Genomic DNA, 26194 nt, shown 5'->3' with positions numbered 1-26194 from the left:
GTAGTTTTGTCACACAACACAATGCCACTGATGTCTCAAGTTTGAGGGGGCATGCAATTGGCATGCTGACTGCAGGAATGTCCACCAAGCTCTTGCTAGAAAATTGAATGTCCATTTCTCTACCATAAGCCGCTGTCATTTTAGAGAATTTGGCACTATGTCCAACCGGCCTGACAACCGCAAACCATGTGTAACTATGCCAGCCCAGGACATCCACATCCGACCTGCGGGATTGTCTGAGACCAACCTCCTGGACAGCTGATGAAGCTGGGTTTGCACAACCAAAACCATTTTTACACAAACTGTCCGATTTTTGTTTAGTATAGAATAAAATGGCATAGAATATACTTTTATATATATATAAAGTGAATTATACGATATTCTACGTAGGATCATTTGTTTTTCTTACGATAATGCACTTTCTAAATGCAATAGGTAGTACGTTTTGTATCAACTGCAAAGCCTAATTTGACTCTCAAGGTCATTGGGGTTTATTCATTTATGCTTTGTCACAGGTATGTACAAATTGCCATAAATGGCAATTACTACAAAGTTGAAGTAAGTTTGAATTGAGGAAGTATGGTAAAGTTCAGCTTTTTATCTGTTCCAGACCCTGTGTTCCAGATGCCTATTCATACAACACCCACACACACCTCAAGCCAACATCCACCCACACACCTGAACCCATGACACTGCTTTACGCCTCTACGCTAGCACGTTAGTATTCATGCCAGCATAATATTATCTTGTTTTCGTGCGAAGGTGTGATTTGCCCACACACATTGATCCTAAAAAAAATTCTAACAAACTTCACACAACTTTATGGCACCAGTTGCATAATTCAATTAATTTATCAGACAGTGCAGTAGTGTGTGTGTGTGTGTATGTATGTATATATATATATATATATATATATATATATATATATATATATATACATACACACACACACACACACACACACACACACACACACACACACACACAGTGGGGCAAAAAAAGTATTTAGTCAGCCACCAATTGTGCAAGTTCTCCCACTTAAAAATATGAGAGAGGCCTGTAATTTTCATCATAGGCACACTTCAACTATGACAGAAAAAATTAGGGGAAAAAAATCCAGAAAATCACATTGTAGGATTTTTTTATGAATTTATTTGCAAATTTATGGTATAAAATAAGTATTTGGTCAATAACAAAAGTTTCTCAATACTTTGTTATATACCCTTTGTTGGCAATGACAGAGGTCAAACATTTTCTGTAAGTCTTCACAAGGTTTTCACACACTGTTGCTGGTATTTTGGCCCATTCCTCCATGCATATCTCCTCTAGAGCAGTGATGTTTTGGGGCTGTTGCTGGGCAACATGGACTTTCAACTCCCTCCAAAGATTTTCTATGGGGTTGAGATCTGGAGACTGGCTAGGCCACTCCAGGACCTTGAAATGCTTCTTACGAAGCCACTCCTTCGTTGCCCGGGCGGTGTGTTTGGGATCATTGTCATGCTGAAAGACCCAGCCACGTTTCATCTTCAATGCCCTTGCTGATGGAAGGAGGTTTTCACTCAAAATCTCACGATACATGGCCCCATTCATTCTTTCCTTTACACGGATCAGTCGTCCTGGTCCCTTTGCAGAAAAACAGCCCCAAAGCATGATGTTTCCACCCCCATGCTTCACAGTAGGTATGGTGTTCTTTGGATGCAACTCAGCATTCTTTGTCCTCCAAACACGACGAGTTGAGTTTTTACCAAAAAGTTTTATTTTGGTTTCATCTGACCATATGACATTCTCCCAATCTTCTTCTGGATCATCCAAATGCTCTCTAGCAAACTTCAGACAGGCCTGGACATGTACTGGCTTAAGCAGGGGGACACGTCTGGCACTGCAGGATTTGAGTCCCTGGCAGCGTAGTGTGTTACTGATGGTAGGCTTTGTTACTTTGGTCCCAGCTCTCTGCAGGTCATTCACTACGTCCCCCATGTGGTTCTGGGATTTTTGCTCACCGTTCTTGTGATCATTTTGACCCCACGGGGTGAGATCTTGCGTGGAGCCCCAGATCGAGGGAGCTTATCAGTGGTCTTGTATGTCTTCCATTTCCTAATAATTGCTCCCACAGTTGATTTCTTCAAACCAAGCTGCTTACCTATTGCAGATTCAGTCTTCCCAGCCTGGTGCAGGTCTACAATTTTGTTTCTGGTATCCTTTGACAGCTCTTTGGTCTTGGCCATAGTGGAGTTTGGAGTGTGACTGTTTGAGGTTGTGGACAGGTGTCTTTTTATACTGATAACAAGTTCAAACAGGTGCCATTAATACAGGTAACGAGTGGAGGACAGAGGAGCCTCTTAAAGAAGAAGTTACAGGTCTGTGAGAGCCAGAAATCTTGCTTGTTTGTAGGTGACCAAATACTTATTTTCCACCATAATTTGCAAATAAATTCATAAAAAATCCTACAATGTGATTTTCTGGATTTTTTTTCTCATTTTGTCTGTCATGGTTGAAGTGTACCTATGATGAAAATTACAGGCCTCTCATATTTTTAAGTGGGACAACTTGCACAGTTGGTGGCTGACTAAATACTTTTTTTGCCCCACAGTATATATAGTGCAGTAGCCGGTACAGATGTTAATATTGCACATATTGGCACTAAGTTTTTTTCTCTATCCATCTTCACAAGGATTAAACCAAAATATTATCTACAAAGTAAATGTACGTTTGTTGCCTTTACAATTTTCTGCTTGTTTATCTATATTACCATATGTGCCGTGTCGTCACAAACCTTTTGTTCCCTCTTTTAACTTCCATAGTTAAAAATGGCACTGAGTTGAGCTAAATCTGTCATAATACCTTCATATCATCTCTATTACGGAGAAAACGTCACAAACAAGATAACTATGCCTCTCATGGAAGTTAAAAAAGGGAACTATGGTTGGTTAAAAAGGGCACAGAGCTGAACCAGGTCTGTATGTCATAATACCGCGCTATAGCTAACATGGCATCTCTCCTGATCCCCACTCTACTGCTGTGCTACAGCTCCCTCAGTCGCTGCTCAGAGAGTAAGTCCCATCTTAATATTCAACATGATGCATGGTTATAATATCGAATGCCTGCAATGTGTATCTCTCTTTCAGCTTAGGGGAAAATGTCTTGCTTTATGACACTGGTCTCCATTTCAGGCAAAGAATATCCTCTAGATGTCTTCGCACCACAGGAGGTGAAATTCCACTCCCTAGACTACAGAAATGTCTTGCATTGGAAGCAACATGCCAACTCTACCAACGACCAACAATACTTTGTACAGTGGAAAGTGTGAGTATCAAAACTGTTTGAGTCAAAGCTTTGTGAATCTGTCATAGGCTACTATATGAACACACATATGTTTACTATATCGTCCTATAGCTCAAAATCATGTAGGACAATGAGCTAGGCATGTGCTGATTGCAATTCAGGAGTTGTTGTTTAATTTTCTGTTCAAACAAATGAGAAATGCTTTTCAGTATGTTTTCTTATAAAAACTGTACATTTTACAACAAGTAAAACACAGGTGAAAAAATGTACATGTATCAAGACGTGACATGCACCTCTCCTACTTTGTTTCAATTGATATTTCTGGGCCTGTATTCGTAAACCGTGTCAGAGTAGGGGTGCTGATCTAGGATACGTTTTGTTTTATGGATCATGACGAATAATATTAAATAGACCGAGGGGTTGCTACTCTGAGACGCTTTATGAATACAGGCTCAGATTATTCCTTAAATTTCTCCCCACCTCAGATATGGGGAGAAGCTGTGGACCAATGCAAAGGAGTGTCATGGCATCAGCCGGCTGCTCTGTGACCTGAGCAAGGAGACATCCGACTCCAGAGAATGGTACTACGCCAGGGTCCATGCAGCCCACTCAGGGAACCAATCACCATGGGTCATATCTGCCAGATTCAACCCTAAGTGGGAGAGTAAGTGCTTCTCATTACTATCCATGGTAAATGGGTAATCAGAAGTCTTTTATGTAAACAAGGATTTACAATTTCAGAGCTGTCGTTACTAGACAGCGTGGTTTGGCCTCTGTATCTTGCAGCCTCTGTCAGCCCACCGACTATGAAACTTCATGTGACGGAGAAAGGCATTGTGGTCCGGCTCAAGCCTCCACGCTCTCCCCACAGGAGATCTAATGGCAGCTGGATCAGTGTGAGGAGGCTGCAAAGAATGTCATTTACTATACACCTCATGCAGAGTGATGTTGAGGAGGTAATTAGCTTCTATTTTTTATAATTAGTCAATTGTTCTCAACAATGGAATTGTCCAACTTTAACTCAAATGCCCCGTTTATACCTTGCGCTAACGTGTTTTTGGGGATCTGATTGCGATGATCCAATCACTTCTTATCAAGGTTTGTTGCGTCTACACTTGGTAATTAAAAGGTGTCTTATCTGTCCACTGTGTCTGCATTGTAACCAGATGTCCTTGTCCCTCTGTGTATGCAAATTACATACACAGACAAAGGTTGCATGTTAACATCAGGTATAAAGGGAGCTTAAGACTTGAGACAAAATGGTCACAGAATAGTTATAAACTACTGAAATAGTTGAGGTTCACAGAATCCTTCAAGCTTTTTAACTTGATGAGTGCTGCCAAGTGATTCAGAAGTCTTCAGAGTTATGATTAACAACTCAAAATATCTCTAGCACTTCTGTCTAAGCCTATTCTCTGACTAATCCTTGTGAAGGAAACATTTGAAATGGAGGGCTGTGCCAAACAGCTCCTGATCTCAGATCTGAGCCCCAGGACCACCTACTGCCTGACGGCCGAGAGTCGCTTGCACCTGCTGGGCCGTAGAAGCACCCGGAGCCCTAGGGCCTGCATCACCACACTGTGAGGGCCAGGATCTAATGTCTTCCCCCAGGTATGCCTTACGTTACCCAGCACTTTGCGCCTCGGGAGCAGGCAACACCTGAGACAGCCAGCCGAGGCTAGCATCAGAGTCTGGCCTTTGTTGGTAGCCTAAAGTGTAGACCGGTTGTACACTCTCAGGGAGTCAGGGGAGAAAGGCTGTTCAAAACAGGCTGTCGGCCAGGACAAAAGATTACAAAATGAGGGGATAAGTATTACCGTCATCTAGGAGAGAGAAATCTCTCCCTAGAGAGATATTCATATGGGGCGAGCAGTGCCTTGGGATTACATTTGCTTTGTCAAATCTTCCCTTTGAGTAAAAAACTTCCTTGTTCTGTATTTTTAGATTATTGACATGTGCAAAGTCACCCAGATTTGTTCTTGGTTTTAGCTTTGAGACACTTAAGTTTCTATCCTCTTTTTATTTCCCCCTGCAGGGGAAAATGTAGCCCTGGATTTCTCTGCCAAACCGGAAACTCAACATGATACTGTGACAATCAAACCTCACTTGAAGTATAGACTGATTTATCCACTATTACCTCAGGTACTGCACAGGGATGCACTTTTAGGATCCTTCACATTTCTTTCATCGATAACTTTGTTGACTAATGTTGTACGTAAAACAATGAGTAGACACCAAACAATTAAACATTGTGATATGTCATCAATAATTAAATTACCGCACACATAGCAGGGGTAGGTAACTAGATTCAGGCACGCACTGATTTTTGTCAGAGTGGATGGTTTGGGGGGTTGGAACACAATTATAATAATTTGTGCACTGCAGATTGACCACAACTAAGCCCAAAATGAGATTTCCTAAATCAAAATCATTTTTAGATGAATTTCTTGGTGATTTGAAAGTATTATTTTTTAACCAAGAACTTAAAATTTTGGGAGGACAAAATATCCCACTTGCGGACTGCCTGTTGCATATTAAATGGAAAGGGGGATACCTAGTCAGTTGCACAACTGAATGCATTCTGCCAAAATGTGTCTTATGCATTTAACCCAACCCCTCTGAATCAGAGAGGTGCGGGGGGCTGCCTTAATCAATGTCCACGGGAGCAGTTGTTGTTGGGGATTAACTGCCTTGCTCAAGGGCAGAATGGCAGATTTGTCCACCTTGCTGGCTCTGGGATTTGAATCAGCAACCTGGCCCAACGCTCTTAACCGCAAGGCTACTTGCCGCCTCACTATGCTAATAGGTAGATATTGATAAAGCACAATCATTCCTATCCTTGTGTAGTTGGTGCTTGTGTAGTTGGGGTGGGGTTGCACTGTAAGATAGATGTGATGGAGCTCTGCTGTTCTCTGCCGTCTGTGTTGACGAGGGACAAAACAACCTACCGTCTCCTATATAATTGCTAAGGTTGCTTTTACCCAGGCAGCCCAATTCTGATTTTTTTTTCTTCACTAATTGGTCTTTTGACCAATCAGATCAGCTCTGAGAAATACTTGACGTGATTGGTCAAAAGACCAATAATGTAGAAGAAAGATCAGAATTTGGCTGCCTGTGTAAACACAGCCATAGAATCCCAGTAAATTAGTCTCCTGGGTCCTGATTACATTGACATGTAATCAATGAATGTAATGAATCAATAATTCAAATAATGAATCAGTTTTACTAGCACTGGTTTTGCAGAAAGCTGCTTTTTTTATTTGCCATGACTGATATGTGGTTGTCTTACTTGAATGCACTGACTCTAAGTTGCTCTGGATAAGTGTCTGCTAAATTACTCATTACACTGTCTGTATTCAAATGCAAATAAAACCTACTCATTTTGCTTTGACAAACATATCCTTGCGGATATCTTTATTGAGGTTGATTTACAGAAGGGACACTAATAATTCAAAACAAATATGAACAATAATTGTTTATCTTATACTACAGTCATCTCAGACAACAATTAAAATCTACAATTCATAAATTGCAATTTCAGATCGTACAACAAATCCTTTTGTGTAAGATCGACAGTCCATTTGATCGCTCTTTATGAATGCATCCTACCTCGTACTGTATCTTTACCATCTTATCACTATAGATTTGTTCTGTTTCCACCAACCTGTATGGAGCATGACACGGGACAGAATCATATATTTCACATTTCATTCATTCAGTCTTACGCATGCAGCAACAATTCTAACCCTGAATAAAATTACTCTCACTATTATGCTCTGGCTTAGATTGTTTTGAATTGTAACAGAATGGCAATATGTTTTCAGACTATGGTTTTTGATAACCACCAAATGTGTGTATAATACATGTATAATAGGATTTTTTGTTTTTACAAATCATACATTTTCATGTTTAACAGGGTTTAAACCTCATCTATGAAGGAAAAAAATCTATTACAATGTATTCAATTTCTTGGGATAAACACAATACAGATGATTCATTCAGGAAATAACTAGAATACATACACTAGGTCACAAATAAAAGTATGTACATGGATACTACATAACAAATCAACTTTCTTTTTTAATAAAATATATTTGTCAATTTTACTTTTACATAATTTCACAAACCAAACGGCTGATTTAAAAATACAGTATCAAAAATCTGTCTCATGGAATGTGAGTGACTTTGAGCTTTGGTGAAAGTGTTGGGAACATAGGAGACAGGTTGTTTTCTCCCTCGTCAACACAGAGTCTGCAGATCAACAGCAGAGCTCATTCACGTCTATCTCAGGGTTCTCCCCCCCCCAGCACTACACAGCTGATCCTCAGGACCAAGTTTGGGAAACCCTGCTATAGAGTACCACAATATGAGTCATAGATACCCATAGAACCTAGCGGTTAAACAGGGAAATGGTTTCAATCGTTTTTCCACCATTTTTCCCATAGGGGATTTTAGAAACACTTCTAATAAGGGCTGTGTAGGCTTACCCTGGCGTGACGTTTTGATAACAGTCACACATCTACACACAATACCCTATACAGAAATGTCTGATTTACATAAGTATTCACACCCCTGACTTAATACATGCTAGAATCACCTTTGGCAGAGATTACATCTGTGAGTCTTTCTGGGTAAGTCTATAAGCGCTTTTCACACCTGGATTGTACAATATTTGCACATTATTATTATTAAAACAATTCTTCAAGCTCTTGTCAAGTTGATTGTTGATCATTGCTTGATGGTCATGTTCAAGTTTTGCCAAGCATACTCATAACATGATGCAGCCACCACCGTTTGAAAATATGAAGAGTGGTACTCAGCGATTGTTGGATTTTCCCCAAAAATAATGCCTTGTATTCAGGACAAAGTTTAATTCCATTGCCACATTTTTTGCAGTTTGACTTTAGTGCCTTATTGCAAACAGGATGCATGTTTTGGATTCTTTTTTTTCTTCTGTACAGGCTTTCTTTTCACTTTGTCATTTAGGTTACTAATGTGGAGTAACTACAATGTTGATCCATCCAGTTTTCTCCTCACCAGCAACTTGAGTTAGGAAGGACGCCTGTATCTTTGTAGTGATTGTGTGTAATTAATAACTTTACCAATGCGCAAACAGATATTCAATGTCTGCTTTTAAAAATGAATGTTTTTACCCGTCTACCAATAAGTGCCCTTCTTTGCGAGGCATTGGAAAACCTCTGGTCTTTGTGGTTGAACCTGTGTGTGAAATTCACTGCTCGACTGAGGGACCTTACAATTATCTGTATGTATGGGGTACAGAGATGAGGTAGTCATTCAAAAAAAAAAATCTTGTTAAATACTATTGCACACATGCAACTTATTTAGGCTTGCCATAAAAGGGGTTGAATACTTGGTGAATCAAGATATTTCAGCTTTTCATATTTAATTCATTTGTAAACATTTCTAAAAAAAAAAACATGGTATTGGGTGTAGGCCAGTGACACAATTTCAATTGAACCCATTTTAAATTGACTAAACATTTTTTTTAAAGTCAAGGGGTGTAAATACTTTCTGAAGGTATGCATTCAGATTTGTTTAGTATGGTCATCTTGAGTTGATTTACATTTCCAGAAAGAACGTGGGGGGTTTCTGAGGATTCATGCTGGTTGAAAGACCTATCATGCTAATCAGCCATTCTTGAAGTGGTTCAAGTATAAAAGAAGGTTGAGGTCAACTGAAGTACTACTTAAAGCCTGTGATTATTAATATGGGGATAAAACAGCACTGGGATTCTGCGGTGTGAACAAAATGTGATAAAACAAGTTTCAAAAAAATAAATAACTAAAGATCTGTAAATGTCTGTCTCAATCTCTTGCACTGTTCTTCTCCCAAGCACAGCAAACACAATGCTAATAAAAAGTATGAAAAAGAAAGCCTTATCAAAGTTGTATTAATGGCAGGCATAACATGTCAGGATATAGCAAGGACCCCATAAATTATCTAGCTATGACAATGTGATCTCAAAGGCAGTGTTTCATTATTTTTTTTTAAATAAGATATTCTTCCAGTTGTACTGACTTCAACAGCTGACTGGGAGGTACTGTTAGGAATGTTGATTTAAATAAAGAGAAGTACTCCAGATTTAAAATAGTACTACAAAAGGAGATTAACTTTCAATATTTTTTGAAAACTGTATAAACGGGACAAACAAATACTGTACGTTGGATATTTACAGGACAGTTTTACATGTTGCTCGGTACTGATGACTTACATGGGACTGAATATTTAGACGATAACAACTTGAATAGTCTAGGTGCATCAAAAAGGCGGTTCCTGTCAACAAAAAGCTAAGGAATACTGCATCTGTTACTCAAACAAGTATTGGAATATGTTTTTTCAAAATGTCATTCCATCTTTAGGAACAAAGGTGTGAAATAATCAATACTGTAATGATAACCATTCATACAGAATATACATTTATGATAAGCCAAATAAAACACCTTCATACTTTCCCCCCATCCAATCACCATTTCTTTGTTCTTCAAAATAGTGTTTGCACAGGAAGCTAGGTAGACTAAGCCCCCATGTGAATTGGTTTCGAGCCAAATGGTCATATTCCACAAAAAACACAGCAGCGAATAATGCTGAATAGTCTGTACAGTAGTGGTACTGGTTCAGTTGTTTGTAACGCTTGTCTAGTCGTATAGTGGTAAGGTAGTGGCTGACCAGGCCTTGCTTAGTGTTTCAGTGTTGAGACTAGGATCTCCAGTGTTGTTGGTTGCACTGTTACTCTACATCTGTCAGTTGAGCCACATGTTGACTTCCAGACAGAAGTCAAAGATGAGCCAAAGACATTCAATATTACCTCTGACATTGGACAGAACTTGTCCTAAAATAAACACTGTGGCATCTATAAAATAGAATCGATGAACAAAATCAATAGAAAACAAAATAATAACCAGCATTAAATCAAATTGGAGAAAAATATATTTATAGACAAAAGCAAATGAACATTGTTTGACATTTTAAAGTACGCATCATTTTCTAACTTGAGATGCCACGATCCAAACCAGTGTGTGCAGAAATGGCGCCATTTTTGCAACAAAAAATGGAATGTGTTCAATCAACCTGATGCTATTGAAATATGTTTTTTCCCCCAATATTAAATTACCAAGCAAAATATTACAGATATAAATAAAAAAGCACAGGTATCATCAAGCAGCAGTGGCCCACATTCAGGTTAAAAAAAACATGAGGGCAGTGGAATGCCCTGGAATGTCAAATAAGAGTTGTTGATCCAACTCAAACGTTAAAGATTCTGCTCTGGTAGCCTGGTAATAAGGCAGCTTATTTCTGCTATGACAAGAACTTTTTCTCTAGTTCGAAGACGGAGGGGCGACTGGGGCTGCTCTGAATTCGGCAGAGGGGCACGGTGCAGTCACGTTTCTGCCCCTCCGTGTCCATGTCAAGCAGAGAGCAGTCCATCTTGACCTCAGCGGAAGAGAGGACGATGTTGAGGCTCCTGGCGCTCTTCTCACCAGAGTAGTGGCCCAGGGAGTAGCTCTTGTTTTGGCCCCTCAAGAGACCCCAGGAGTGGGGTTTGCCACGGAGGGACAAAGGCCGGGGTCTGGAAGCAACAGTCTCCCCACTGGCTGCTCTCTCAGGGGTCTCCTCCCTGTCAGACTTCTTCTGAGAGGTCATGGTGGAAGATTGTCCCGACGAGGTTGTGTGACGGCCAGATGTACCATTAGCTGTGGAAATAAATTAACAGTCAGTTTCATTGCAACAGTTTTGGGCACAGTGGTGTCACCTCACAGCATTAAACAACATTACTGCATTATACAGTCCTGACTGTCACTTTCACTCACTGTCCTGAACGACAGATGAGTTCTTCCTTCGGAGGCTAGAGCCCATGCTCTGAGGCGGAGTCTGCTCTGGGGCTGCAGGTTGGGGGAGGGGCTCGACCTCAGCTTGAGTCCTGCTGCCCGGACCCTGTGGCTGGGAGCCGCTGTTGGGCTGTGCTCTGGGGTCTACCTCCTTCACAGGGATGGGCTCAGGCCCCTCCGCGTCCGACTGCAGGAGGCACTTGGTGGAGTTGCACTCTGAGATGGAGGACATGGAGATGAGGTTGACAGGGCCTTGGGAGCCCGCCGACAAGGATAAGGCTGCTTCCTCCTTGCGAGAGGAACGTCCACAAGGGGGGCTGGTGCTGCGGCGGAAGCGTGTGGCGCGCTGAAACAGACCCTCTTTCTTCTTCTTCTCCACGCTGGGCTGGGGCTCAGGGTCGTCTCCCGGTGGGGCCTTGAGCGTGTCACGCAGGTCGAAGCCCAGCCCCACCGAGGCCAGCATTGAGGCACAGACGTAAAGCACGGTATCTGTCCGGCGGCGAGCTGAGGCCCTCTTCAGACTGTTGGTGGGGGTGTGCTGGGGGGTGGTGCTGGTGGAGCTGGCTGAGGTGGTGCTGGGGTCCTCCAGGCCTTCCCCAGGGCAGCCTCCTGCCGTCCCCTCACCCCCCTGCTGCTGCTCATCCTTCCACAGAGGTAGATCGATGTAGACCTGATTGGGGAACTTCAGTTGCTTTGGTTTGCTGTTGTCCGAGCTATCTGGTGAGCAAATCTCATCTTTATTGGTCCCTAAAAATGAAGGACGAGGACAGAGACAAATAGTCATTGATAAGCTTTTGACAGGGACTAAGAAATGGTATTGTTGTATCTGATTATATTAGAAAACAGATTTCCCTCACCTTGCTGCTCTGCAAACAATGCAGCCAATGGAACGGACTTCTGGGACTTCACCAGACTGGTGGACCAGGGGTTGTTTCCATCAGACAGTGGCCTCACTCTGCCAGGACAAGTCAGTTTCATCAAACAACCCACACAGACACCATGAAGATGACAGAAGAAATACTGAACGGAGATGGAAAGAAACATTAATGTCCTGTACCGTTCAGCACAGTTTCCCCGCTCCTTGGTCTGAACGGAGCTCGGTCCCCACGTTCGCCCCTTCTTCTTAATCCCCTTCTTGACGTCATCAAACTCCTCCGGCTTGTAGATGGTGCTTCGTCCCCATGTCCTGTTGCTCTCGTCCAGAGTCACTGTGATGAAGGAGCGAACATCAGTCAACAACTGGCAGAGTACTCCAATGCCCCAGTGACAAATCTCTGTGAGAGTCCAGGCCAACAGCAGATATATTAGTCTTCAAACACCTGAGTAGCTAAGCAATTAGAGGACTGGATTATTTGAGAAGACAACCTCCACCGCAATAAGAAATATAATCCCTGCAGCTGAACACTGGTTAGGAAATCAAAAAGACCCAGTATTTTGATGTCAATATTTCAAGAACAGGTTGGGTTGCAAACAAAACAAAAACACCTTCTGTGATAAACATTACAGGTTACAAACAGCCTCTGACGCATCCCAACGTGTTCTTCATTTCAAAGCAAACCCATATTATTATTAGTAGTAGTAAAAACCCTGAAACACCCTGGGATTTTCAGAGGAAAAATCAGTAATGATGATAGTCCATCAAGTTGTCTTAGTAGCCAGAAGCACACAGGCAGCAGCTGGTAGCCCGTTGTTAGAACTTTAGCAGTTGAGAAACACGTTAGCCGGTGCACACACAGCGGCCACATCCCAACAATGCCGCAGTTGCTTGCCTTTCTTCCTAAACCCAGTAGAGGGCTGGCATTCGCTGGTGATATCCACATCCTGGTGATACACATACATACTGCCCCTTCGAATACTGTCAATGCGGGCACACACTAGAGGGAGAAAACATTCACGCAGAACCACATCAGCATTTGGTGAGGGAAGCTTACCCAGTCATAACAGCTATGCCACAATGAAGCACACATAAAAATACTTTATTTGATAGTTACATTGTTTTGTTATGCATTTAACCCAGGTCTGTCGTGTTCCTGTGTTAATGCAGTATGTGGATTGATTGTCTAAGGTGCACTTACACTGGATGGCCCGGAGGCGGGGTATGAGTGTGGGGCTGCTGGGGGGGCTGGAGCTGTTCAGACTCCTCCTCTTGTCCATGGAGGGTGACGCCTGAACCGTGATCTTGTGCTGGAAATCTAGAAAACAGAGACACAGGCAAGGGTGGTTGGTCACTTGTTTAGCTTTTACCATTTGTGTAATCTCTAGTGGACAGACTACGCAACATAAATGGTATCGTAATGTCTGTCAAAAGACTGGGATGCGATGACTAACGAGCAACAGTAGTTCCGGTGCTTTGGTTTTCCATCACTGGTTATTTTGAGATTATTTGGGTGAGGTGGGGCTTTAAGTGGGGGCGGGATTTCAAGCTTTGATTTTAAGTGGAACACTTTTTTGGCTGAGAGTTTCCGTTTAGGGGGGTGGAGACTTTTTTGGTCTTGTTAATATCTTACCTCATAAATCTATGAGAAAGACAGAACCTAATTGAGCATTTGAACAAATAACGCAACATTTTTGTTCTGGGTGTCCGAGATTACCATTGGTGTAAAATTTGTTGAACTTTTTTTCTCAACTCGAAGATAACATTGACTTAAAGACAGACTATCTCGACAAGACAGAAAGCCGGTCAGAAACACCCACCTGACGGGAGGCTGATGCGGTTGCCGTCCTTGAGTTTGAGGCGGCTGCGTTTGAACTTGCCCTTCCTCTTCTTGACGTTGGGCTTGTCCTTGTTGAGCTGGAAGATGAGGATGTTTAGTTCCCTCTCCAGCACGTTGATCTCCCGCTCCGCCAGCTGCTGCTCCCTCCTCTTCAGCAGCTCCTCGTGGGACTTCTGCTGCAGCGCCGCACGCGTCAGCTCCTCCTCACGCGAACGCAGCTCCTACAGGAAGGAAGGAACACATGTAGGAGGGTCACATGACAGACAACTCTGTATAATATACTTTTTCCCCCTACATTTTTCATTTGGTGGGGTGCACGACTCGCCCAAAGTAACAAAATTATAAATTGAGACCAATCGAAGCCAAGGAGGAGGAGGGAGGGAGGGACAGCGATAGGCAGGTGTGCCCACCTCTGCAATACAATGATAGGGGAAACACTGGAAAATTATCCACATCGACAGGTTCTAGACAGGGCATTATTTCCTTATCCCTTCTATCATTTTTGCTAAAAATAATTCACAAATACCTTCCTTGTTTACAGATTTACCTTTGCAAATAACAAAGGTAAATCTGCAGCATAGCAGTGATCAGTGCCCTGGAGCAGAGCCCTGCGTGAAGGAGAGCTCTTTTAAGAGAGGCTGGCCAGCACTCACAGGTTGTAAATCCCAACTGGCTTCATGGAGCTTTGCAGAGACCTTGTGGTGTGTGGGGAAGCGATGACATAGCCAAAGACCACAAGCTAAAGGGGGCCCCTCCGTTGCTGAGGCACAGCTACAGAGTGGTAGAGAGGCATTGGACTGCCTGGCTAAGAGGCTGCCAATGCTTGATTGTCAACTAGGTTGCAAATGAGTAGGGTTAACAAAATCAGTTGATCTCCTCTACAGGGCGGCATTTGCATTTCATGTTCTTGATTTTGTTTAGGTTCCTCTCATAAAACGGAATAATCCTTAATGAATTACTTCTGCAAAGCAGCTTTACAAACTCACTGAAGTGAAAATTAGATTTATGTTGTGTAACAACGTTGCAACTTGTAATGTTGAAAAACTATATAATCATTTGTGTTAAAAATAACTGAAACAATAGCCCTATATACGTCCGGCAAAAAACGTCACTGAAGTTTTAGAAGAAAGCTGAACCTCATACCTACAGTAGGTTTAGACTTATGGTCCCTCATAAATATAGATGGATAAGCGTTTTAGATCATATGCAACCTTTAACAATGGAATGTAGAAACTCACACTGGAGGAACAATAACACACAAACACACACACAATTGTACCTCTGTACATTTCTTGTGGTCAAGTTTCAGTACAATAACTTGTTCTCCAATGTGCTTCTGTTACCTTTTAGAGGTAATGAAATGAACCGGTGTCGTATGGGGAAATAACATGAAGAATTGACATGCTAGACAATCCCTGGGAGAGGTTTGACATATTTCGCAATTTGCCAAGTTTGCTGCTTAACAATTCAGCTGAATTTACATGAAAGCGCATTTGATACAGCAATTACAAATCCCATTTGATATAAGAGGAGGGACTAAGGGAAGCAGCTTGTCATATTAACAAGGGGAAATACTTTAAACCATTAACACTAATACCTTATTTTGTTAGACAAGATTAGCTCGCTCCCAGAAATTAACCATTCAAATTATAGCATTTCCTTAACTACAGGTTTATTGCACAGCTGCCTTCCAACCGCTTCTAACCTTATACTTCTCAGTTTATACTTGAGCTATACACCTTACCTACTTAATGAATCAACAAAGGATGAGTAAATTATAAAACAGGACAAATGTACTTAGTGAAAATTCTAAATACATTGCACAACATCTTGCACTGTTTCCCGAGTGCTGACATAGTGCCTCTCACGATTCACATCACGGCATTATGTTTGAGATGACATGCCCCTACACTGATCAAATGAACGAAGGCATATGGGGAGGGATGTGACACTTTCTGTTATTACAGATGTATGGTCTTAATTTGACCTACATTGTCACAGCAACAAAAGAGTGATCAAATTAAGCTCCTAAACCTGTACCTTCTCCTTTGTCCTGAGCTCGTCAAACATCTCCTGGATCTCCACCCTCCAGTCCTCCTGCATGGAGTGGAAGGAGTCTTGGGGCATAGTGGCCATCACCGCCTCCTCTATGGCTGTCAGCTGCTCCAGGATAGAGGCAAACGACGGCCGGATGTGGGGGTCCTGCTCCCAGCACTCTGAGATAAACAACAATGTGGAACCAAGATTGGGATCAATGTTCTGGAACTAAATCAATACCAATATCTAGTTGTGTGATGTAATTATTATAATTATTTTGAAGTATATATGATTTATTGTCACATACACCAGATAGGTGCAGTGAAATGTGTTGTTTTACAGGGTCAGACATAGTAGTACAGCACCCTGGAGTAAATTAGGCTTAAGTGCCTTGCACAAGGGCCCATCTGCAGATTTTTCACCAGTGTCGGTTTGGATATTTGAACCAGCAACCAAATACACACACAAATGTCCTGGAATGAGAATGTATTATCCTACGAATGTACTTCAGGCAACATGAGTTCTTCAAAAATGGGAACAGATGGATGGTCGGACTTGGTGGGAGCACCTTCCATGAGCTTGGCGAAGGGTTCTGGGCAGGTGGATGGAATAGGGAGGGTTAACTTGTTGACAGCCACACCATAGGCCACAGCCAGCCCATCAATCCCACGGTAAGGTACCTCTCCTGTCAGCAACTCCCATAACAGGACCCCATAACTAGTAGAGAGAACACAGATACAGTGAGCACAATGTCCTAATATTATAACACTATTTTAACACTCAAATTCACATTGCCTAAACCTTTCTTGTTGTGCTTAAACCTGCCATTATTTAGTATTCAACATGTCCATTATTCAAGGACAAGTTCCTCTAAACAGGAACTTGTCCTTGAATAATGGACATGTTGAATACTAAATAATGGCAGTAAAATGTTGTTTACCTGTACAGTGCAAACACAAATGATCCTGTTGAGATTAAGCACCAAGCCTACAGTAATCATCTTTCATAAAATGAATGTTAGCTCCTGATGCATCAGATTGTAGCTACCAGTGGAGGGTGTTCAGGGACACTGTAGGCTATACTGCACATAGTAGTAGTACAGAATGTACAGAAAGTTATCTGATAAAACAGTTTTGGTTTAAACAAAATAACAAATCAAATGTATTTTTATATATATATATATATATTACATCAGCTGATATCTCAAAGTGCTGTACAGAAACCAAGCCTAAAACCCCAAACAGCAAGCAATGCAGGTGTAGAAACACGGGAGAGCACTTATCAGAAATAGGCCGGGACAAATGTTTCTAAATGTATCATGGAGTATCATGGTGCCACCTTTCCAAATCATCATTTCCTAAAAACCCTATTGATTCCAGTCTGACTGTGTTTGGAAAAGAGAGTAGAAGGAGCGTGCTGTTATTTTTTTTACCTCCAGACATCGCTGCCTTTGGAGAAGAGGGAGGACTTGATGACTTCGGGGGCCATCCATGAGTACGTGCCAGCAGCACTCATCTTGGTGGTGTTATGCCACTCTCTGGCTAGGCCAAAGTCTGTGATCTTCAAAGTCTTCCTTCCAATGTCATCGTTCTCTATTTTTTCAAGCAACAAAACTAGGTAAAAAGTAGAGGACAGAGGAGAGGGTTGGTTTGGCGACACACAATGGGATATCTTCTAGGTGTAAAAACAAATTTGAAAAATCTGCTTTTTCATGGGTGGTGTGTTCGGCTTTTTCAAGATGACAGCATTATAATAGATCTGTCCCCAGGTCTTAAACATTCTTTATACTGATACATACAGAACCTGTCTATAAGGCAAAACCGAACACACCACCCTTTAACTGAATGAATAGGCTAGAAACAGTATGAAGTGTTCTCAGAGGACTGCAGTTTTTGCTTTAAAGACTAATAAAAAGCACTTTGTGCGATTCAAACAATATAAATATGCAGTGAAACCCGATTACTACTCCTCTAATTTAGAAGACATTCTTCCTCATGGACATATAGACAATATGGATATTACATACTGTACCCAAACTATAGGCCTAGCTAAAGAAGGGAGGCCATTGTTTACTTTGGCAGGTGTGCCACCCTCTACTTATTAAGAACCTATTAACATTGGCATTCACCCCAGGTTTGGACACCTGTTGATTAAAGAGAATGTGTAACAGTCTCTAAGACTGGGGGTGGTTGCCTGAAAGTCAGATATCAGCTCATTCTGTCCTTGACTCCTCCATATCAATACCATATCCAACTTGGCCAAGCTAACAAAACACCATTATCTAAAAACTACAACACATATTTAATTTTACAAGGGAACACTTTTAACTTTCCCATGCCCTGAATGTTAATAATAATCTACTCCAGAATAGAGCATAAAGTAGATAAGGACAGCCAGAAGAGACCTTGACTCTACTGCCAGCTCAGTCACTGACTTGCCAAATGAGAGGGTGACAAAGCACACAACATAGGCTACATCTGGAGGGTAATGTAACAAAATCACAGTGGACAAGGATAGCAACAATATTGTGGAGAGCTATGGCAGTGTAAGATTATTTTTGTCCTTATTTGTGTGTTATTTGTAGAAGATAAATATACTGTAACTGACATAGCAACAACCTTCATTTAGATTGAAATATGTTCCTTAGAGTGGCACAATTTTCAAGTAGGCTTATAGGAAGAAACTAGGCCTATTCCTAAATGTGACATTTGGCATTCCATTTCAAAACAGGTTTTTCTGGCTTAATGAGAGCCTATAAAATACAGCGGTTTCATCTCATTGTTCATGATTCTATAAAATCTGATTAGGCTAGTTACCCGACATAACTCTATATTTTTCCCAAACAGGATACAGAAAAGTGGTATGTTCATTGATAACAGACTCCCTGATTACATGATATACTAATGCTAACCTTTCCCTGAATGCTGGTCCAAACCTCTGAATACAAGTCGGGTTGACATAGGCTGTATTTCAGTGAGACGCCCATGGCACATTTCAGGCCTTTAAAGGAGTTTCCTCAGATGTGGATGTCGGAACCTGAGCTCTGCCATAGTAATTAACATGATTCAGTAGCAGGGAGGGGAGCAAACCACAGCCTAAAGGACTAGACCATCTTTAAAAACCAATTTGTTGAGTATTTCTAACATAGACTAGACCTATAGTTGGTCTATTTGGCCGTAGGCCTGGGTGGCACTGAGAAAAATGTCTTTCCCCTTGTTCTTTTTCAGACCATTTCCCTTGTGTTTCTACCACATTATATAAACAAAAGAGTTAGCCTTAAAAGGTACCAGCTGAAGGTGATAATTTGTAGACAGAACACTGGGTTGAGTCAGTCAGGTTTTCTCCAGCTGTTGGGCTATTCAAGATAGGCAGTTCTTTGGTGGCAATAATTTTTTTTAAAAATCCAGTTCTCCTTTCAGAAAAAAAACCTACAGTAAGCGAACTACTCATTATTGTGGTTAATTGCAGGGAAGTAAAAAAAAAAAAGTTTCCTTGCAATCTATAGTAATGCTTAGCTTACTTAAGCCCTCCTCTGTAAGGGCATATATATTTACAGTAACAATTTTATAGGTTAGGGTGTAAACTTGAGCGCTAGGCGCAAAAATAGCCATGACTTGGATACACAAAATAACACTGTGTGCACTCCAACAGGGCACTATTGTTACCTCCATTCTGGAGCGAGATTCTTGACATTCTTTAACCTTTGCATCTCTGTGCCCGAAACTACAAAATTAAAGTGTTATGAGGGCTGGCAAGAGGCCAAGTTTCAGTGTGCTCTGCACTGCCTGCCAATGAACATGGCATCCATCTACAGTACCTCTCTGCTCTCCAGCTCCAATCAGCAAGAAGGAATAACCTCTTGTAAAAAATTTTTTTAGAAGAATTTAAAAGTTGCAGCTGTTGTGGAGATTAAATATAATGAAATTAAGCCTTTCAGACCTGGGAGTCTGGGCATTCTTGTGGCTGCTGTCACCTAGCAACTAGTGCTTGACCACTCCATTGTGCAAACTTATGTTAAGCTTTTGCCCCTCATTAGCGGCATTCCTCCTTCGACCGAGGTATTAAAAGATTAAGACACACAAAGACACACAATTTCACTGACTTTTTGATAATCCCTTAAAATAATCATTGATCAAATCAGTGTGTAGTACTACACCAAGTAAATTGTGGGTTGATCAGTTCTGAAGGTGAAGGTAGTTGGGTCGTGAAAGTTTGTGCACTGCATTTTGCCTCATCTTACAACACATGCTCAAGACAAACATTCACAACAATATCCCACAGATGAATTGCCCTCTGGGCTCCCTTATTTGTGGCTGGTGTCCTAAGTAACTGGTTTAAACAGAAAGTATATAGTTCCCAGTGGGGGTCAGTGGGTAAATTTAGTGAGCCCCTTAAACAAACACATTTCCCCCCAATTAAATTCAGCAAGCCACCAGTGCTGTCTGTCACAATAATGTGGAAAGATACACATACTAACTTGTGTTAGCAGTGCAGTGCTGCTTGGGGGTGGGGTGTGAGCCAGTGTCTATTGTCCATTTAACATGTGCTACCCGAATAGCTGTTCAATAGAAGAGGTTGGGTTTGCCCACACCCCCACATCTGACAGTACTATGTAGACACGTGTAGGAATCCCCGGTGAAAACAAAAATACAGCTAAATGAATTGACGAACAAGGTTCACCTTCTGAGAAATCTGAACCTGATAAGACAAGCCACTATCGGTATACCGCAGAACGGACACTGTGCCAAAATCATGTTTCACACAACACAGCGGTGATGTCTCACTCTGAAGTACATAGACACAGTCATAGTAAACTAAAAAATGTTCATGCATTATTTAGAGGGACGACTCAGAGGCCTCAAAAGCCCCACCAAGGTTTGAGTCTAAATATTCTCACCAACTGAAAAACATGCCTAAAACCCAACTGTAGCAAGGGTCAGTTCTAGAATCTTCATGTTTTCTAGTGGCTCAGTTTGGGTTGGTTCTTGCAACACCGGGATTGTGGGTTTGATTTTCACATGGGCCATATAAGCCTAATATGAGAGGCTTAGGAAAATGACCATATTATCATTACAGTTGTGAGCGCCAACATTGTAACAGCACTCATGTAATTTAGGAGCACATACATGGTTTGAAGTTGAGTGTTTAGTAAATCAGGGGCTTAATTTGAGACAATATTTCTGGGGTGTTGGGGTTAGGGACCCCAGCTGAGCAAACGTTGATCTTCACATCCTCTCAAGGGTCCCCCCCCTGCATACAAAGACCCAAGGATCTGGGTTTCTGAGGATCAGCCACATGCCTAACAGAACGACAAGCAGATGGAGAGCTCTCAGCTGCTTGTACAGGCCTCTGAAGTTCATAGGGGTGACCGAAAAGGACAGAGTTGGGAGAGGGAAAGTTGCCTGTGTACTGTGGAAATTAATGGAATGCGGAGATGGTGCAATTTCATAGCAGCAATGATTCTGCACTTCCCAAAGGCAGACTGACGTATTTGGGTTAGAATGTAAAACATTACTGCTTTGGCCAACTTAAATTAAATCTGTAATATGTAACTTTTTGGGCAACCTGACCAAATTAGCATAGACATGTGTTATAGATCTGTCATTCGCAATGAAAGCAAGTCTAAGGGGTAAATCTGTTCTATGTGCACTATTTCTATGCTTCCAGTTAAGTTTCGTATTTGCGTCTTAATTTTGGTTTTGTACACCAGCTTCCCAGCTGAAAATACAATAGTTTTGTTTAGTGAAAAGATATTGCACAGCAGTTTAGAAGATAAGATGATTCTCTACACTTGCTTGTTTTGTAACAAACTGAAATTAGGCCAACTATTATAATTTTAGCAACCCGGAAATGGCAGAGCGATTTCTGCATTTTGCACCTTTAACTTAATGTATTGTCACAGAGTTTTCGTTCAATTATGTCACGCAATATGGGACAGATACTGTACCAATACTTTTGGGGATCACATTTTGTTTCGGCTCCGTACTCTGTTCTTGGGATTTGAAATGATACAATGACTATGGAGGTTAACATGCAGATTGTCAGCTTTAATTTTAGGGTATTTACAACCATATTGGGTGAACACTTCTACATTCATATGGAAGCTACCATGATTACGGATAGTCCTGAATCAATCGTGAATAATAATATATACTCAAAACATGCTAATGTCTCACCATTAAAATATCAGGGGAGGTGAGCATTTGGGGGGGGGGGGTATGATATTTGTACGTGTAAATTTTAAGCTCATCATTATTCCCGATTCATTCAGGACTATCCATAATCATGGTAGCATACACATTAATGTAGTGTTTAAAAATATACTATTTACAATAAAAGTGACTCTAAAATTAAAATACATTACTTACCATTCATTGCTATTGGGCACAAAATAATCAGAAACAACCACAAACAGTTTGTCAAGTCACAAGCTTGATGCAATCATTGCCTGCTATTAATGTGGTATTAAATACTAAACTTGTGACTACTTTAATACACTTAAGTAAATTTGACCCAATACTTTTAGTCCTCTAAAATTGAGGGGGGACAATGTTCAAAAGGTGCTATAATTTATAAACGGTTCACCCGATATGGATGAAAATACCCTCAAATTAAAGCTGATTGTCTGCACTTTAACATCATTGTAATTGTATAATTTCAAATCTAAAGTGCTGGAGTAGAGGCAAAACATGTTTCACTGCCCCAATACTTTTGGAGCTCACTGTGTGACAACAAGTATGACAATAGTCATCTTTCAACATGCCACTGTGGCCAGGTGTTTGATTGATTCGTGAATGAATATGATCATCATCCTCATCATGTTCAAGCATATCATTAATGTGGGATTAGCATAAGAGGGTTTCAGAGAGTTTGTGTGATAGTTTGAACAGGGAAAGTCATGGCGGAGAAGACCTTGCTCTGGGTTCCACAAATCATTCCTTCAAATGCCAACCGTCAACTCTCAGTTGCAGGCCTATCTACAACGTGCATGCAGTGTCACCTGAAGTTTAAGTACAGCAGCTGAGCTAACATTACAATAGCATTCTAGGCAGCTTTCCTAATCAGACAACGTGCAAAACCCAACATTTCTTGGTGCTAGGAGATATGTTTGTCAGTTTTACAATGATAGTAAAAGTGTATTCATGAGCCTTAGGGTAATGTTTTAGTTGGTAGAGGAGATTGTTGACCATTCCTATGGCCATGCTCAGATTCTCATCTGTTCTGAAAAGTGATGGGTGGCTATTTTGAGCAGATGGTAATATTGTTATGTTGCTTACTGTTGCAGGATTTCAGGTCACGGTGAATAATGGGCACAACAGCCTCCTCGTGTAAGTAGTGCATGCCCCTGGCGATTTGAACAGCCCAGTTGACAAGAATGTGTGGGGGTATCCTCCGGCCTGTCAAAGCCCGGTTAAGAGTCCCTCCACGAGCATATTCCATCACCAAGCAAAGGTTCGGCTCCTCAAGACAGACACCTTCAAGTTTTATTATATTGGGATGTTGTAGCATGGAGAAGAGCTTGGCCTCTTGTTTAACACCATCCGAAGTTGCAGTAATGTCTTCGTCAGGATCCTGTCGGGCTGCCTTTACAGCAACCTCTTGGTCCTTCCATGCCCCTCGGTAAACTTTACCGAATCCCCCGACACCAATGATTTCCTCTAAAACGAGTTCACTAAAATCTATTTGCACGGGAGTACTCGGACGCTCCCGCACCCCTACAGTGCTACCGTCGGGAAGTCTGTAAATTGCAGGTTGATAAGTAACATAATTCGCAGGGAAAATCCCAACTCGGTGGTTAATTTTACCCGTCCACCATCCTTCATCTCCCGAGATCGCAGCATCCTTCGAGAGGACCTCAACCACGTCCCCCCGCCGCAGACTAAGTTCGTCTTCTCCAGTACTTCCATAGTCAAACACAGCCGTCCACAGCGACCGGGAAAGAGGAGCAGAATGAGCCCAAGCTCTTGCGTTGGGGGAATCTGTCCAGTCATGCTCTCCAGTGTCTGTCGGTCGCCCCTCACCGTTTGGGAAACCAACCTTGGAAACATCCATTTCTCGGTGTCTGTAGCAGAACCATAGGGTGCAAAGCTGCTGCAAAATCAAACGACCTCTACACTCATTGGAATGCTCGTGAATCGTTCAGAACGATTTCACAAATGGTCAAGACGGTCCCAACATGGTATTCCAATGTCCTGGTAAGACACGTTTGCCACTTTCCTCCACGTCGCCACTCTGGTCAAGTTTATTTGTGGATCAACTTCTGAAACGTAACTATTCATTTAGTTAACTAGTAACGTTACCTAGTTCGAATGCTAAGACTAGCTAGCTAGTCACCTTTAAAGTTACGCTAGTTTTAAGGAAAACAAGGCACATTTATGTAGCTAGCTACTTATCAGGGTGTACGTGGACGTTGACCCAGTTCCACTACGGACAGTGAAAAATAACCCCCAATTACTGCTAGCTAGCTTAGTAACTAGAAAAAAACCCATACCTACAGTAGCTGTGCTAACGTTAGCTCCTGAATTATCTAGCAGGCTATGAAGTTTAAGTGCCAAAATAGTAACGTTACCTGCACATTCAGTCGAAATAAACTTGGGTTTAACACCAGAAACATACGCCAACAGTAGTAGTTATATCATTGTTGGTAACCGAGCTACGTTTTCATCTAACTTTTAGCTGGCAAGTTTAGCTAACGTTAGTTTAATCGCTCTCCAAACCTTTAGTTAGCTAGCCCATTCTTTACGCTAGCTAGCTTAGGTCGTCAGCCCATTGACACTTTAAAAAGTTTGAATATAAATGCAGCTAATGTCTTGTCAGTATGAATCCTCGTGTAGCCAACAATACGAAGTTTTAATGATTCGCTAGGATCCGAAAGATAACCAAACGTTCCATCAACTTTCCTCAGAACAATCTGCACGGCACCCGATATCGCTCTTACTACACACACTGGGCTGCCTGAGCAGCGGGCTGGTCCTGTTGGGAAGTTTTCTCGCTCGCTCCAGTTTAGCTCGTGAACACGCAGATTGGTGGATTTCCCCTCACGTGACATGAATGTCTTTACAGGAAAACAAGGGGAGGAGCCTCCGTGTGCAGAAGAGTGCGCGCAGTGATGGCATATTATGCCATATTATTGATGACAGCAGTATTAATGAATTACATTGCTGCCATGTGTAAAACCATTATCTCATGAGCACCAACACGACAATCACAACTTCAACCAAACAGATATAACTGTTGATTAATTATACATGAACTAGCCTACATTCATTTTGTCTATAAGTTAGGCATATAATTAATTGCTAATACTGTCTAGGATGTTATGGCAGAATTGGGGGGAGCTGTTGTAACTTCTCAAGGGTTATCTTATTTGTTTTGTGTTGGACTGTGATGTTATGCATTTCATAGAGTCCTATTAGCACTGCACCCTAACACTAATACTGTGTTCTTGAACTGTTGCTTGTATAAAATGACTGTTGTGTAAACAATATGATAGTATTATCACCTTATTAACCTTTTAAGACCATCTTTTTGAACTATTACTTGTGAATAGCTGTTTGTTTTTTTCAACTATTACTTGTGAATTTTTGAGGGCCTGTAAAATTCCCACTGATCAGCGGGACACGTTTTGTTTGTGGGTTTTGACAACGGCTACTGTTATTGTCATGTTCGATGGGGACGTTGCATGATTCGTGGCCTATCTATGCTTTACATTCAATCACCAAGATGATACTTTTTTCTTTCAATAATATTTAAAAAATATATATAATATCAGTCCCAAAGAATAGAGATTTTTTTTGTTGTTGTTGCTTTAGAGTCAATAATAAATGTGAAACGATGTCAATAACCATAAGGTCGATCCAATTCAGGATCAGCTCATAAACCGCATGAGGGTTTATGAGGGTTTAGTTTTAGTGATGCAGCACCGTATAGCTAGAGTGGCTGCTGCTGGTGCTCTCTCACGAGCTGCGCATCTGGACCAGTGATGTGTATAAACCCTGGAGGACTAACAGGGGGCGCTGTATTGAAGCCATCGCGTAGCCATCTTGGTACTCCTTCGTAAAACATGTTTTTGTTTGTTGAAGCGATAGAAATGCATGTATTAATGTCTACATTCGTTTTAGACACGTGTATTCTATTACAGACACCTTAATGCACACTTTTGAATTAAATTATGTGAGCTTAATATAAACAAATATGTTTTTGTTGTTGTTGAGATTACTAATGTTACTGTCCCCACTACAAAAAACGTGTACTTAAATACATGTTATTTTGTCCTTGAAACATTTAATTGAAATACTGTAGAATCCCATTAAT

The 26194-nt window shown here is 41.4% G+C and overlaps 2 protein-coding genes across 5 annotated transcripts; one reads left to right on the top strand and one right to left on the bottom strand.

The window, feature by feature from the left end:
- Positions 1-2959: 2959 nt before the first annotated feature.
- On the top strand, positions 2960-6672 carry il22ra2 (interleukin 22 receptor subunit alpha 2). Its single transcript, NM_001281388.1, is given in 6 exon segments — positions 2960-3050; positions 3171-3303; positions 3768-3946; positions 4069-4238; positions 4717-4893; positions 5318-6672. Coding segments are annotated over 5 exon segments (696 nt in total). The 5' UTR covers positions 2960-2986; the 3' UTR covers positions 4867-4893; positions 5318-6672.
- Positions 6660-24908, bottom strand: map3k21 (mitogen-activated protein kinase kinase kinase 21). Of its 4 annotated transcripts, none has more exons than XM_021576321.3 (11): positions 23158-24908; positions 17313-17493; positions 16449-16597; positions 15884-16059; positions 13824-14064; positions 13205-13321; positions 12899-13003; positions 12187-12337; positions 11987-12084; positions 11112-11876; positions 6660-10994 (listed from the first exon to the last, which is right to left on the bottom strand). In XM_021576321.3, the coding sequence occupies exons 1-11, from the start codon at positions 23930-23932 to the stop codon at positions 10600-10602; spliced, it is 3153 nt and encodes a 1050-aa protein (XP_021431996.2). In that variant the 5' UTR covers positions 23933-24908; the 3' UTR covers positions 6660-10599. The 4 variants fall into 4 exon arrangements, with proteins under 4 accessions (XP_021431996.2, XP_021431999.2, XP_021431998.2 ...); XM_021576324.3 differs by having other exon boundaries at positions 24450-24855; XM_021576323.3 differs by lacking the exon at positions 12899-13003.
- Between the last annotated feature and the right edge of the window lie 1286 nt (positions 24909-26194).

Source organism: Oncorhynchus mykiss, chromosome 20 (assembly GCF_057628025.1).
Source record: "Oncorhynchus mykiss isolate SJ-2025 chromosome 20, ASM5762802v1, whole genome shotgun sequence".
Taxonomy (NCBI): domain Eukaryota; kingdom Metazoa; phylum Chordata; class Actinopteri; order Salmoniformes; family Salmonidae; genus Oncorhynchus; species Oncorhynchus mykiss.
Note: the sequence above shows the minus strand (reverse complement) of the source record. Positions and strands in the feature narration are given on the sequence as shown.

Bases quoted from the DNA above. Each gene is read 5' to 3' on its own strand.
- map3k21 (XM_021576321.3), bottom strand. From the start codon at position 23,932: ATGGATGTTTCCAAGGTTGGTTTCCCAAACGGTGAGGGGCGACCGACA. The intron at 16,598-17,312 runs GTAAAAAAAATA...TCTCTCTACTAG, and splicing joins AAAGGCAGCGATGTCTGGAG to TTATGGGGTCCTGTTATGGG. The intron at 14,065-15,883 runs GTACAGGTTTAG...TCCTTCCTGTAG, and splicing joins AGCTCAGGACAAAGGAGAAG to GAGCTGCGTTCGCGTGAGGA.